The 15,492-nt window shown below is 42.3% G+C and overlaps 1 protein-coding gene across 1 annotated transcript in view; it reads left to right on the top strand.

Annotated features, from left to right (window-relative positions):
* Positions 1-15,492, top strand: part of PHLPP2 (PH domain and leucine rich repeat protein phosphatase 2) — a 51,352-nt gene that overhangs the window by 22,815 nt on the left and 13,045 nt on the right. The window contains exons 4-10 of the mRNA XM_073605884.1: positions 2,593-2,783; positions 6,444-6,569; positions 6,824-6,978; positions 7,073-7,219; positions 12,269-12,499; positions 14,367-14,566; positions 14,655-14,715. Of these exons, the coding sequence (XP_073461985.1) occupies positions 2,593-2,783; positions 6,444-6,569; positions 6,824-6,978; positions 7,073-7,219; positions 12,269-12,499; positions 14,367-14,566; positions 14,655-14,715 (1,111 nt within the window). The remainder of the gene's footprint in view (positions 1-2,592; positions 2,784-6,443; positions 6,570-6,823; positions 6,979-7,072; positions 7,220-12,268; positions 12,500-14,366; positions 14,567-14,654; positions 14,716-15,492) is intronic.

Raw genomic sequence — 15,492 nt, forward strand, 5'->3', positions numbered from 1 at the left:
ACCAAAGATCTGATGTGCTGCCGGTATACATTCCTGGTACAGTGCCTTGGTGCTGATTGTAGAATATGTATATTGTATTTGTATTAAAAAAAATATATATTTATATAAAATATTCCTGAATGTACATGCATAGACCCTGGACCATGCCATTTACAGTGCCTTGAAAAAGTATTTATACCCCTTGGAATTTTCCACATTTTGTCATGTTACAACCAAAAAAACATAAATGTATTTTATTGGGATTTTATGTGATAGATCAACACAAAGTGTCACATAATTGTGAAGTGGAAGGAAAATGATAAATGTTTTTCAAATGTTTTTACAAATAAATATGTGAAAAGTTTGTATTCAGCCCCCTTTACTCTGATACCCCTAAAATCTAGTGGAACCAATTGCCTTCAGAAGTCACCTAATTAGTAAATAGAATCCACCTGTGTGTCATTTAATCTCAGTATAATTTCTGTGAAGTCCTCAGAGGTTTGTTAGAGAACCATAGTGAACAAACAGCATCATGAACATTTACATAATCACACACATGGGTTGGACTTGATGGACTTGTGTCTTTTTTCAACCTCACCTACTATGTAACTATGAAGGCCAAGGAACACACCAGACAGGTCAGGGATAAAGTTGTGGAGAAGTATAAAGCAGGGTTAGGTTATAAAAAAATCTCCCAAGCTTTGAACATCTCACGGAGCTCTGTTCAATCCATCATCGGAAAATGGAAAGAGTATGGGACAACTGCAAACCTACCAAGACATGGCTGTCCACCTAAACTGACCGGCCGGGCAAGGAGAGCATTCATCAGAGAAGAGCCAAGAGGTCCATGGTAACTCTGGAGGAGCTGCAGAGATCCACAGCTCAGGTGGGAGAATCTGTCCACAGGACAACTATTAGTCGTGTTCTCCACAAATCTGCCCTTTATGGAAGAGTGACAAGAAGAAAGACATTGGTGAAAGAAAGTCATAAGAAGTCCTGTTTGTAGTTTGTGAGAAGCCATGTGGGGGACACAGCAAACATGTGGAAGAAGGTGATCTGGTCAGATGAGACCAAAATTCAACTTTTTGGCCTAAAAGCAAAATGCTATGTGTGGGGGAAACTAACACTGCACATCACCCTGAACACACCATCCCCACCGTGAAACATGGTGGTGGAAGCATCATGTGGTGGGGATGCTTTTCTTCAGCAGGGACAGGGAAGCTGGTCAGAGTTGATGGGAAGATGGATGGAGACAAATACAGGGCAATCTTAGAAGAAAACCTGTTAGAGTCTGCAAAAGACTTGAGACCGGGGCGGAGGTTCACCTTCCAGCAGGACAACGACCCGAAACATCCAGCCAGAGCTACAATGGAATGGTTTAGATCAAAGCATATTCATGTGTTAGAATGGCCCAGTCACAGTCCAGACCTAAATCACATTGAGAATCTGTGGCAAGACTTGAAAATTGCTGTTCACAGACGCTCTCCATCCAATCTGACAGAACTTGAGATATTTTACAAAGAAGAATGGGCAAAAATGTCCTCTCTAGATGTGCAAAGCTGGTAGAGACATCCCCAAAAAGACTTGCAGCTGTAATTGCAGAGAAAGGGGTTTCTACAAAGTATTGACTCCGGGGGGCGCCATACAAATGTACCCCCACACTTTTCACATATTTATTTGTAAAAAAAAATGTTGAAAACCATTTCTCATTTTCCTTGCACTTCACAATTATGTGTCACTTTGTGTTGATCTATCACAGGGGTCTTCAAACTATGACCCTCCAGTTGTTCAGGAACTACAATTCCCATCATGGCTAGTGAATTTTAGAGTCTTGCTATGCCTCATGGGATGTGTAGTTCCGCAAGAGCTGGAGGGCTGTAGTTTGAGGATCCCTGATCTATCACATAAAATCCCAATAAAATACATTTACATTTTTGGTTGTAACATGACAAAATGTGGAAAGTTTCAAGGGGTATGAATACTTTTTCAAGGCACTGTATACTGTCATTTACCCAGCTATAAACGTTATACTGTAATGCCGGTGATCAAGGACTTATAATGTAACTGGTGATAGTGTGGCGGACAAGCTGGCGCTAACAGACACTTGCTGGGAGGGTCTCTAACTGACACCAAGGTTGCTAGTGACACTAATACTAAAAACATGGCAAAATGTGGAGAATGTCCAGGGGTATGAATACTTTTTCAAGGCACTGTATCCCTTAAAAGGGAAGCCATCAAGACTGATAGAATTGGCAGACTTCTTCCTACACTTTTTCTTTTAAAAAGGCAAAATATAACTTTGCAACGTCAATGAAAAAAAAATGTTAATTGGTCAAAATGGGCAAGAATGAACTCCTGCGCATGCACGGGTGTTGCATAATCCCAAGCTGGCCGATCAAGAATGGCCAAAAAAACCCCGGCACCTGGAAGAAACTGGTGGGAAGATTTCAGCACCAGCAAGGGAGCCAACGGATTGGTGGAGGGGGAGTATTTGAGGCCTCAGCAGATTCAACAGAAAACCCAACACAGAACTCCGGTATCCTAGAACCGATTCACATCGAACGTTTCCACTTTCACTCTACATATCAATGTTCTTCTTCTTTTTATTTTCAGAGAAGCCGAGCTCCGTAGAGCAGTTGGACCGGATTTTGCTTTCGGGGGTTTTTAACGTACGGAAAGGCAAAATTCAGCTCCATAAGTGGGCGGAGAGGCTGGTCGTTCTGTGCGGGACCTGTTTAATCGTCTCTTCTGTGAAGGACTGCCAGACGGGGAAGATGCACATTCTGCCCCTTGTGGGTGGCAAGGTGAGCCGAATGTACCCTATGTGTGTATTATTACTTCATGAAAAGGACCCGTCCCCAATGTGCTTTTGTTAGCAGTCCTAAATCTCAGCTCTTCTGCGGTGGATCGCTCTTCAGAGGGTGTTTGGCAGGAGGTGATAAGGCATTATGTCACCTCCTCACTGCTTGTTTCAACACCCCCCCCCCCCCCCCCCCGCGCGCCACAACCACATTTATTCCACACCGTTATGGTGCAGCCCAGGGGCTACCGTGTTTCCCTGAAAATAAGACCTACCCCGAAAATAAGACCTGCCCCAAAAATAAGACCCACCCCAAAAATAAGACCTACCCCGAAAATAAGACCTACCCCAAAAATAAGACCTACCCCGAAAATAAGACCTACCCCAAAATTAAGACCCACCCCAAAAATAAGACCTACCCTGAAAATAAGACCCACCCCGAAAATAAGACCCACCCCAAAAATAAGACCCACCTAAAAAATAAGACCTACCCCAAAAATAAGACCCACCCCAAAAATAAGACCTACCCCAAAAATAAGACCTACCCTAAAAATAAGACCCACCCCAAAAATAAGACCCACCCCAAAAATAAGACCTAACTACCCCAAAAATAAGACCTACCCCAAAAATAAGACCCACCCCAAAAATAAGACCCACCTAAAAAATAAGATCTACCCCAAAAATAAGACCTACCCCAAAAATAAGACCCACCCCAAAAATAAGACCTACCCCAAAAATAAGACCCACCCCAAAAATAAGACCTACCCTAAAAATAAGACCCACCCCAAAAATAAGACCCACCCCAAAAATAAGACCTACCCCAAAAATAAGACCTAACTACCCCAAAAATAAGACCCACCCCAAAAATAAGACCTAGCGTTATTTTCCACTCTATTACAGTACTATATAATGTACAGTGTGTGTGTTTCTGTAAAATAAATGCGGGGAAGAGAGCTCCGGCGGGTCACAGAAGCGCAGAGCGGCGCTATAACCAAGGTATTTGGCACAATTATATTACAGAAACACACACATTGTACATTATATACTACTGTAATAGAGTGGATTATAGGATTTTACAAGCATTTTAACTTTTAACTACAAGCATTTTAAAGGGGGAGAGAAGACCGCACATTGCATGGTAAGACCTAACCCGAAAATAAGCCCTACTGTGTCTTTTGTTGCCAAAATTAATATAAGACCCGGACTTACGTAGGAATCACGGTAGGTGGGTGAGGCGGACATTGTCAGATACTCTTGGGGCTAGTTTACACTTTCTTTAAAACAAGGCTTCAGACAGGCTTTGGTAAAGTTCTCTGAACGCCAGTCGAAGTTCCTGTCACTAAATAAAATGGTTGGCTTACAATCCTGTTTACACCTTGATTTTTGCTTTGCTTCGGCTTTGCTTTAAAAAATTATACCCCATGTCGCTTTAGTGGTGCTTCAAAGCCTCCATAGAAGTCTATGACAAAGCTCGCTTGAAGCCCCACCGAAGCGCCTACCGCTTCAGCATGCTTTTTTGATGCTTCGGTGATGCTCAAATACGATACAAGACCCTTCTCACTCAGTTCTCAGGAATGCACTTTGCCAGTAATCCAAACCTCCAGCACAAAATGAATCAGCTGATCAGTGGCGTCTCCAGCTTTCATATTTAGGGGGGGCACATGGGGGGACAGGGACAAAAGTAGGGGGGCAACTATAAAATGCAATTTTATATATATATCTCCTGGCGCCCTTTCTACGATCCCACAACGGGCCCTTTCACATGCTCTGCAGTGAGCTCCCTTCCTACTGTATTGGGGCCCCCCAGGGTGGCAGAAAACAAGAGATATATGTCACCAGCCTACCAAGAAAATATAAGGATCCAAAGCAGTGGGAGAACTATCAGGGTTACAAAGGTTGTCTTGCCACCGGCCCTGGTGTTCTACCACTGTGGGGTTCCCCAGCCTCCTCTTGCTGTCCGGCCCCTGCTATTGACAGCGCTGGTCTGGCATCTCTTGGAATTTACAGGCTGGTTCTCCTGTCCTAAGGATGGGAGAAATCAGTCTGTTTTTTCAGTAACTGAGAGTCCTGGTGGAGTCCTTCCTGCAACTCGCTCTTCTCCCTAACAATGAGGATGCAGGGGAAGGAGCAGATTGGGCGGCCGTGGTTGTGTGAGCGCTTGCATTATGCAGTGTCAGCGAACAGGGGGAGGGGGGAGGAATCACCTGCAGGAGCTGACTGGGGACGCTCTCCCTCTTAGACATTGATTTTTTGTAAATAAAAAAAAACTAATTTTTTTTTAAACTGGGCACATGGTGGGGTACAGAATAATGTTGGGGGGGGGGGGTCAGGGCCCCCTCTGGGCCCCCCCATAGTGACGCCATTGCAGCTGATTGGACTGTGAGATTTACTTTGAGTTGACCTTTGGTTTCATTAGATCTTTAACGAATTACCGAATCATGTCAAATTAATTCGTTATATTCGCTATAATTTCTTTCCAATTAGTTGAAATTCGTTATTTTTTTATTAGGACATTCGGATGCATCTGAATGTCCGAAAGATGCAAAGTTCGGCCGAATTTCGATTCGTTACGAAACACATTGCACATGGCTACTAGGTACTAGAGCTAATCGTCAAGAATCGTTATCGCGATTTTTTCCAATCTTGACAAAGGATTTCCCGATCTTCCCGATCTTTGGTATGCAGAGAATTTTCTCTCTGCTCTCAGCTGTCAAAAGTCAAAGTCTGGCCAGTCTGCCAAGTTTTAAAACATTCTATCAGTGGAATGTTAAGTCTAAACATTGTATCAATTTGTCTTTTACATAAAAGGAATTGAGACTTCTGTATGTAAATTAGGAACATTTAACCATTTAAATACTAAACCTTTTTATGACAGTTGTTGTTTTCAAGTTAAAATCTTTTTTTTTTTTTTTTGCTAAAAATTGCTAGACATTACTTAGAACCCCCCAGCATTCCAATGACATAAAATATTGCAACAACCACCATTTTATTCTCTAGGGTCTCTACTAAAAAAAAAAAAAATATATATATATATATATATATATATATATATATTATATATATATATATATATATATATATATATATATATATATATATATATAATATATATATATATAATTTTTTTTTTTTTTTTTTTTAGTAGAGACCCTAGAGAATAAAATGGTGGTTGTTGCAATATTTTATGTCACACTGTATTCGCGCAAGCGCTCTTTTCAAATGCATTTTTTTTAAATTACTTTAATGAATTAAAAAAAAACTAACCAGTAAAGTTAGCCCAAATTTTTTTTGTATAATGTGAAAGATTTTACGCCGCGAGAATCGTGATCTTTATTCTAAGCAAAAAAAAATTGTGATTCTCATTTTGGCCAGAATCGTGCAGCTCTACTAGGTACTTGATCTGGCGTAGAGCGGCCGCCCCGCCGCAGTAAATGTACGGTGAGCGGTCCATTAATGGTTAAAGAAAATCTCCCGTACAGTCAAGGCAGGCAGTTAAAAAAAAAAAAAAAAGATAGTTGAAATCGGCAAACACAAAATTTGGCAGGACATATAACTCTGATATAATGGGTGTTATTTAAATGTGTCTTTATTAGGAGGTGTGTCTGGATTTCGGCTTTAAAATAATCTTGATTTGCCCTCTTAACCCCCCCCTCCCCCCATCTAGATAGAGGAGGTGAAGAGGAGACCGCACTGCCTGGCCTTCTGCTCTGCCGAAGCTCAAGCTCCCACCTACCACGTCAGCTTCGACTCCGCCCCCGAGTACCAGAGATGGCACCGACAGGCTACTAAAGTAAGTGTGGGGGGGCGGCTGGGATATTAAAGTTTTCTTGCTAGTTAAAAAATGATAAGCTGTTAAAAAAATGGGGGGGAGGGTTTGATTTTGGAAATGGATTTTTATTGCACAGGTGTCCTAGGGACAGGAATCGAAGGGAAAATTCCCGTGAAGGGATCAGAGATCACAGACAGATAAAACATTCCACACTTTTTACCAGATTTATCGCTTTAAAGATTATATTCAGAGGTCGTTGTATTGTTGGGTTCCAGGTGGTATCGCAGAGGCTGAGCACCGTCGATCTCTCGTGTCAGAGCCTAGAAGAGATTCCCGAGCACCTGTTCTACTGCCAGGACGTCACGTCCCTCAACCTCCGCCAGAACTTCCTGCAGCTGCAGGGTCCAGCAGGAGTGAGCAGTCTCTGCAGGTACTCCTTACACACTGCACTGCTGCGCCTGGGATAGACGGAGGAGGAGGAGGACCTGCCTAAAACTCACCTGTCCTTTGTATCTTCTGCTCAGGTTCTCACAGCTGAAGGTTCTCAATCTGTCACAGAACAAGCTGGGAGATTTCCCCTCTGAGTTATGCCAGATCACCACCCTGACAGAGCTCAACGTCTCCTGTAATGGGCTGACGCAGGTACCTCTGCAGATTGGACAGTTGCTCAGGTAAGTTACCTTTCACAAAACGAGATCCAGGTAAATGTGTTAACCGCTTCAATACCGGGCGCTTTCACCCCCTTCCAGCCCAGGACAATTTTCAGCTTTCAGCGCGGTCACATTTTGAACGACAATTGCGTGGTCACACAACACTGTATTCATATGACATTTTTAGCATTTTGTTCACACCACTAGAGCTTTCTTTTGGTCGTATTTAATCACCACAGTTTTATTTTTTATTTTTTGCTAAATAAATGAAAATAGATTGGGAAAAAAACACAAAAAAAAGGGGAATTAAGGTCTAAAGTGACTACTCAAACACCTCCATCCCTAAATGCGCAGGAAATGTGGGGGAAGTCGCCCTGGGACTTTGAGTGAGGTGGGAGAGATTAGGCACACATACATGAGAATGCAATAAAATCATTTTATTAATTACAAGATGCTGTATAACCAAGTGGGAATAGCAATAAGTGTGCATTACCCGGCATAGTGGCCAAGGTATCAGCAAACGTATAAACAAAACATCAATCATTACACACAATACATATCCATAAAACAACCATACAGTACATGGTAAATTGCTGCATCAGTAGGTAAATGTAAAAAAATGAGTAATTATACATACATGAATAAAGCAATGTGTGAGTAATAATACCCACAACATAACAACAACCCAGCATTTAAACATATATAGAGAGCATCGATGATACCCTACGCGTTTCGCAAGTCTCTGCTCGCTCTTCAGGGGCAGATGCATGGATATAATGTCTGAAACAAAGTATAATAGGATAAATGGGTATATATATATGAATGAAAAAATGAGGGTGGGGGGAGTGTGGTAGTTATCAGAAGAGGTCAAAGATGAACAAGACCTCATACTTACCACTCCACTGGGTTTGATCACCGAACGCTGATGTCAGGAGGGTGATGAAAGGAAGTCCAGCTCGGGGGCTGAGAGGGCCCAGCGAACGGAAACCACAATGAGGAAGATCCAGATGCACGGCACAGACTGCATGGGGCATATGGTGAAGGATGTACGATGTAACCCAAAAGCGTATCTAAAAAATATATATAGTAGGATGTATATAGAGATGTGTGGATCTCAGACATATACATATATATATGTGGGGTAAGCTGGTCTGAACAGTGTATAACATGGATATCCAAGAGGATTGGCAAAAAGTATGGGTAGGGAGGCTATGGGGTAGAGCAGAGAATGAAAAACTAAAGTTGAACAAAAAAAAAAATATATATATATATATATAATGAAAATATGAAAGTAGGTAGTGACAAATGAAAAACAACCTCTATATAGTGTGAGAGGATAATATCACCTACACTATAGGTGTAACAAATAAAATAAAACCTGATAAGGGTTGAAAACCTGGACGGAGCACTTCCAAACCCATAGCCATGACGTCAGACCAGTATGTGGCCCAAAAGCGTATCTAAAAAATATATATAGTGGGATGTATATAGAGATGTATGGATCTCAGACATATACATATATATATATGGGGTAAGCTGGTCTGAGTAGTGTATAACGTAAATAACCAAAAGGATTGGCAAAGGTATGGGTAGGGAGGCTATGGGGTAGAGCAGATATAGAAAAACTAAAGTTGAACTAAAAAGAAAAAAGATAATGAAAGTATGAGAGTGGGTAGTAACAAATAAATAAAACGAACTCTATATAGTGTGAGAGGATAATGTCACCCACACAGTGGGTGTAATAAAACAATAAAACAATACCTAATGAGGGTTGAAAACAACCCCAACCTGGACAAAGCACTCCCAAATCCATAGCCAAAACGTCAGACCAGTAGAGATCAAATGCAAGCCGCAGCCATGCCGTGCACCTAGATAAACCCACGGTGGATCCATGAGCTCCGCCCCCAGCGTCATGTACGGAGGCGACGGACTGGCGTCAAAGACGTCAGCTGTCAAGGGAGGCGTGTGCAAGCAGACACCATCCCCACCTCCGGGATGTTCCACACAGCCCACAACTGGAGTCAAAGGACGTCACAGTGTGGGCGTGGAGAACATGACGCCGAAGTGCAGGTGGCCACGCCCGTCCCGAAGGGCAGACGAGGACAGCAGGAGGTTTGGAAATACCTCCCTGGTGCACAACGCAGCCCCCGAGCCGGACCAAACAACAACACCCTCAAGGCAAAAAGCGAGGGAAACCCAGCTCACCAAGGTGTGCCCCCAGAGGTAGCGGAAGCAGAACCTAGCTGAGCAAATTATATTATTGCACTGGATATGCAAATGAGTTGTGGCCAGCAGTCAGAACAGACCAAAATAATGGGCAAATTGGGTGTCTTCCACCCGGGTAATACAGAAAAAAGGGGAATTAAGGTCTGAAGTGACTACTCAAACACCTCCATCCCTAAATGCGCAGAAAATGTGGGGGAAGTCGCCCTGGGACTTTGAGTGAGGTGGGAGAGATTAGGCACACATACATGAGAATGCAATAAAATCATTTTATTAATTACAAGATGCTGTATAACCAAGTGGGAATAGCAATAAGTGTGCATTACCCGGCATAGTGGCCAAGGTATCAGCAAACGTATAAACAAAACATCAATCATTACACACAATACATATCCATAAAACAACCATACAGTACATGGTAAATTGCTGCATCAGTAGGTAAATGTAAAAAAATGAGTAATTATACAATTATACATAGATTGGAAAAAAACACCCACATTTTTCTTCATTTCGGTTATAAAATTTTGCGATTAAATAATCTTTCTTCATGAATTTAGGCCAAAATGTATTCTGCTACGTTTCTTTGGTGAAAATATCTCAAATCAGTGTATATAATTTAGTCTGTAGGAAAGTTATAGAGTCCACAAACTATGGGATATATATCTGAGAATGTATCAATTCTGTCGGGCCTATCTCATTTTCTTAAGGACCCAAAAATGCCAAGACAGAAATAATATACCCCCCCCCCCCCCCCCCACTTTTTGGAAAGTAGACAGCCCAAGGTTTTTAGTAAGGGGCATGGCAGGTTTTTTAAAGTTGTAATTTTTTGTCACAATTTTTTTGGAAAATTAAGAAATGAAAATAAAAAAAAAATATATACATTTTTAAATTTTTTTTTTTACATACTGTCACCAGTGCAGTACAGCGTCACCATATAACTGGCGTGGCGGTGATCCGGACACTGACTGGGACAGTACGAAAAAAAAAGAAAAAAAATTATGTTTTTATTTTATATTTATTTTTTTTTATTTATTTTTTATTTATTTGTTTATTTTTTAGTACATTTTTTTCTTTTTTTATTATGAATTGTTTTTTAGCACACTGTGACCAGAGCAATATAATTTTTTTTATTTTTTACACACTATGATTGCTTATCCACTTCCCGCCGAGCGTACGCAGATATGCGGCCTCGGCTTTCGGGGGTTATACCGGGATGATGCCCGCAGCTGCAAGCATCATCCCGGTACTGTTTTTTAGAGCGGGCGATCGGCTTTGCAGGGATATCCTTTGTTATATCGATTATCGATTGTTATCCCGGAGGAGCGGGAGGGGACATCCCCCCCGCCGCCGCTCTGACCGGGTCTCCACTCGGAGACCCGATCCACGATCCGGCACTTACGGCGTCTAGCCAAAACGTGGCTTCCTTCAAATCTCCTGAATGTAAACACGGAAGCGACGTCACGATATCACTTCCGGTTTACTGGGCTGCCAATGGCGCCGGATTTAAAAAATATACAGTATTCAGAATCGCCGTTTTCGGCAATCTGAATACTTTGCAGTGCAAAGGAGGGATTGAAGGTCTTTTAGACCCCCCCGATCCCTCCATAAAGAGTACCTGTCACCACCTATTACTGTCACAAGGGATGTTTACAAACCTTGTGACAGCAATAAAAGTGATCGTTTTTTTAAAACACAATTTAATAATAAAAAAGAAATAAGAAAAAAAAATGTTTTAAAGCGTCCCCGCGAGCTCGCACAGCAAAGAAAACGCATATGTAAGTCGCGCCCACATAAGTAAACGGTGTTCAAATCACACATGTGAGGTATGGCCGCAATCGTCAGAGCGAGAGCAATATTTCTAGCACTAGACCCCCTCTGTAACTCTAACCTGGTAACCGTAAAAAAAAAATATAAAGCGTTGCCTATGGAGATTTTTAGGTACCGTAGTTTGTCGCCATTCCAAGAGTGCGTGCAATTATAAAGCGTGACATGTTTGGTTTCTATTTACTCGGCGTAACATCATCTTTCACATTATACAAAAAAATTGGGCTAACTTTACTGTTTCGTTTTTTTAAAATCCATGAAAGTGTCCCTTTTCCCAAAAAGGTGCGTTTAAAACACCGCTGCACTAATACCGCGTTACATAAAATATTGCAACAATCGCCATTTTATTCTCTAGATTCTCTGCTAAAAAATATATATAATGTTTGGGGGCTCTAAGTAATTTTCTAGCAAAAAATACGGATTTTAATACCAAATGTCAAAAATAGGCTTAGGCATGAAAGGGTTAAAGCAGTATTACATTGCTATAAGCAAGCATTTTACCGAATGAAACTGATCTCATTTAGTTTGTTTTGTTGTGATTAGCTGTAATTAGTCAAAGCTAATAACATGGTACAGATGAGCTGTGATTGGCCCTGTCTGTACCATGTGATCACATTAACCAATCACACCTAGCAACACAATTGTACACAGTGGATGGCATGAAAGGAAGCCATCCATTGTGTACAGCTGTCATGTGACCTGCTGTGATTGGTCACATGGTACCGGCAGTGAGCCGGTACACTGATCGGACACAGCCGGTGACAGATGCGAGGCTTTTTTTTTTGAGAGGACGTCATATGACCACTCGGCAAGGCCACCACCCGGTCATTTTGCTATAGGTCGGGCCGAAAAATTTTAAAATACAGTCATGTTCACTCATGTAGTCCTTCAAACCTCAGTCTGTTTGGATTCATCTATTGCCTATTTAAATTGCTACACAGCAGCTGGATAAAACCATTGAATATGGGAATCCTTTAAAATATGGTAAGTTATAAAATATTTTTTTTTCTCCTTCGCCTGCAGCCTGCAGACACTTAACCTTGACGGGAACTCCCTGACATCGTTGCCGGATGAGCTGGGGTCTCTACCGCAGCTAACGAGCCTTGGCCTTGCGTTCAACGACCTGATGACCATTCCCAAGGCTTTTGATAACCTTTCTTCTGTGGAGAAGTTGTGTATGGCGGGGAACCGACTGGAGCGTCTTAACCTGCAGACACTCGTGACCATGACGCATGTGAAGGTCATAGACTTGCGGTAAGCTGCTGGGTTCTTCACATATAACAGGACACATATGAAAGTAATAAAAACATGTATATTTTAATGAGTATAGACCACAAAGGTCTCTTAACCTTGGCTTTGTGCTCCTTTTAATGAAATTCTGGACTTGGAGGACCTGAACTGTGGAAGCTGTGCCCATAATAAGGCAGGCAGAGGGGAAAGGACTTGCCTGTGGTCATCCTGCAGCTGATCATTTCCTCATTACTGACTTACAATACCTTGTTCTGCACTGTGTCCCTTTGTGGAATCGACCGTCTTTGTAGAGGCAGGGCTTTGCTTCCTCCTGATGACTGTTGGGGTAATATTTAGGAAGCAGCAGGAGTAGTGGAGGAAGCACAGATACACAGAATGAATGAAGCATAAGCAGGAAAATTCTTGCACTGCAGGCATTCAGGTACAGCTTATTCTCCAGCAAGGATAACTCCAAATCTGGTAAAATGTACACCTATGAGGGATGTACAGCTTTGAGAGATCAGAACAACAGTGCCTAGGCACAATCACGTCAGGATGTGCTCTGCTATTTTTCAGGAGAAATTTAAAACAGGAGATGTATCTTTCAGGGGCATTACTAATTTACAATGCCTTGTTCTGCACTGTGTCCCTGTGTGGAAGTGACCATCTTGGTAGAGACAGGGCTTCCTCATGTCAGAGCTTCCCCCGATGACTTGTGGGGTAATATTTAAGAGGCAGCAGGAGTGTTTGTGGAAGCACAGATACCTAGAATGAATGAAGCAGGGAGATTCTTGCACTGCAGGTCCTCAGGTACAGCTTCCTCTCCAGCAACAAGAACACATCACTCCAAATCTGGTGAAACTAGCACTAGTGCCCTAAAAGCTCTCACGCTGAAGATGTACAGCTATGAGGGATCAGAACAGTGCCTAGGCACAATCACATCAGGATGTGCTCTGCTATGATTCAGGAGGAATTGAAAACAGGAGTTATATCTTTCAGGGCATTACTGACTTAGAGTCCCTGTGTGAAATCAACTATTTTGGTAGAAGCAGAGCTTTGCTTTCTCATGTCAGAGCTTGCCCCCTTCCTTCCCTGATGACTGGTGGGGTAATATTTAAGAAGCAGCAGGAGTGGTGGAGGAAGCACAGACTCAAGGAATAAATGGAGATTCTTGCATTGCAGGTCCTCATGTATGGCTTCCTCTCCAAGAACAAATCATTCCAAATCTCAGAAGACTAGCAGTCAAAGGCACTAGTGCTTTAAAAGATCTCACACTGAAGATGTACAGCTATGAGGGATCAGAACAGCAGTGCCTAGGCACAGTCACATGTCAGGATGTGCTCTGCTATTTTTCAGGAGGGAATTTAAAACAGGAGGTGTATTTTTCAGGGCATTACTGACCTACAATGCCTTGTTCTGCACTATGTCTCTGTGTGGAATCAACCATTTCGGTAGAGGCAGCGCTTTGCTTCCTCATGTCAGAGCTGCCACCGATGACTGGTGGGCTAATATTGAAGAAGCAGCAGGAGTGGTGGAGGAAGCACAGATACACAGAATAAATGAAGCAGGGAGATTCTTGCACTGCAGGTCCTCAGGTACAGCTTCCTCTCCAGCAAAGAAAACACATCATTCCAAATCTGGTAAAACTAGTAATAGTGCCTTAAAAACTCTCACACTGAACATGTACAGCTATGAGGAATCAGAACAACAGTGCCTAGGCACAGTCACATGTCAGGATGTGCTCTGCTATTTTTTAGGAGGAATTTAAAACAGGAGGTGTATATTTCAGGGGACTGCTTAGGCACAGTTACAGATTTATCTTTAGGATCCATGTCTGGGTGTGTTAGCTTTGTGAATTGAACATATACTCTGTCATCTATTACTTGCATAGGATGAATAACTTGACTCAAGTGACTGCCAGCATGGAGGGAATAAACCACATCACGCATTTCGATGTGCGAGATAACCAGCTATCCTCCCTGGACCTTGGCTGTATGGGGAACCTGGAACAATTGCACTGCGAACGGAACCAGCTGAGGGAGCTGAGGCTGTGCGGCTTCTCCCTGCGGGCAATCTATGCCAGCTCCAACAGTAAGTTTTTACATTCTCCTTCATTGTATTCCCACTTGTTGCTTCCTGTTACTCACTGTGTATCTGTATTTGTGGTCTTCCTCTGCAGGGCTGACCTCAATCAATGTTTACCTGGCGCCTTCTCTGCTCCACACTCTTGACCTGTCTAGGTAAGTGGACAGCGAATGGTATGTAGACACTTTTACACTTGTGTATGCATGTTTTTTTTACAGGGTCAGTCCACACTAAGCATTATCTGTCCTGCCATAGGTGTTGGGAACTATGGGGAGTGACAGCTCCCTACCAAGCTATCCCACTTCACCACCCTCTGCAACAGTCTCTTCTGCAATAATAGAAACCTACCTGCCTGCTCGCTTCTTCTTTGGAATGTACATAGAGCTTTAAAGGTTCTTTGCATTAGAAGCAAGGAAGCAATAAAACCTCTGTAGTGTATTAATATGCTCTTACTAAATAAAATGCTGTACATACATACTATTACAATTATAGTAATACAAGACTGAGAGATATGCATACAACAAGCATGCACACACACACTACCTATCTATACAATAGGAATACGCTAAAAGTTACTTACCTCAGGTTATAGCAGCTTCAAAGGAAACTTTGAATGAATGACACGGTTATGTGAAGCCCCACATGGCCACGCTCTTTTCAAAAAGTGTGAAGAGAAGAACCTGTCAGAAACCATGAAATCAGGCCAAGACAGAAGTACAGTTAAATCACAGTTGTTTAATAATAAAAGTAAAAAGAACAAATGTAATCAAAACATAGCCAAAGTTCAGTAATCGGAACGGATAGTCAGCCAAGCCAGTAGTCAGGGATCAATGTAGTGGAACAGCAAGCAGGATCTGGAGCCAGAAGGGATGCCAGCAAAACAAGTCTTGCACAGGAACGCAGGAGATAATTTCTGTGATGTTGACCAAGGC

Source organism: Aquarana catesbeiana, linkage group LG11, assembly GCF_042186555.1.
Source record: "Aquarana catesbeiana isolate 2022-GZ linkage group LG11, ASM4218655v1, whole genome shotgun sequence".
NCBI lineage: Eukaryota > Metazoa > Chordata > Amphibia > Anura > Ranidae > Aquarana > Aquarana catesbeiana.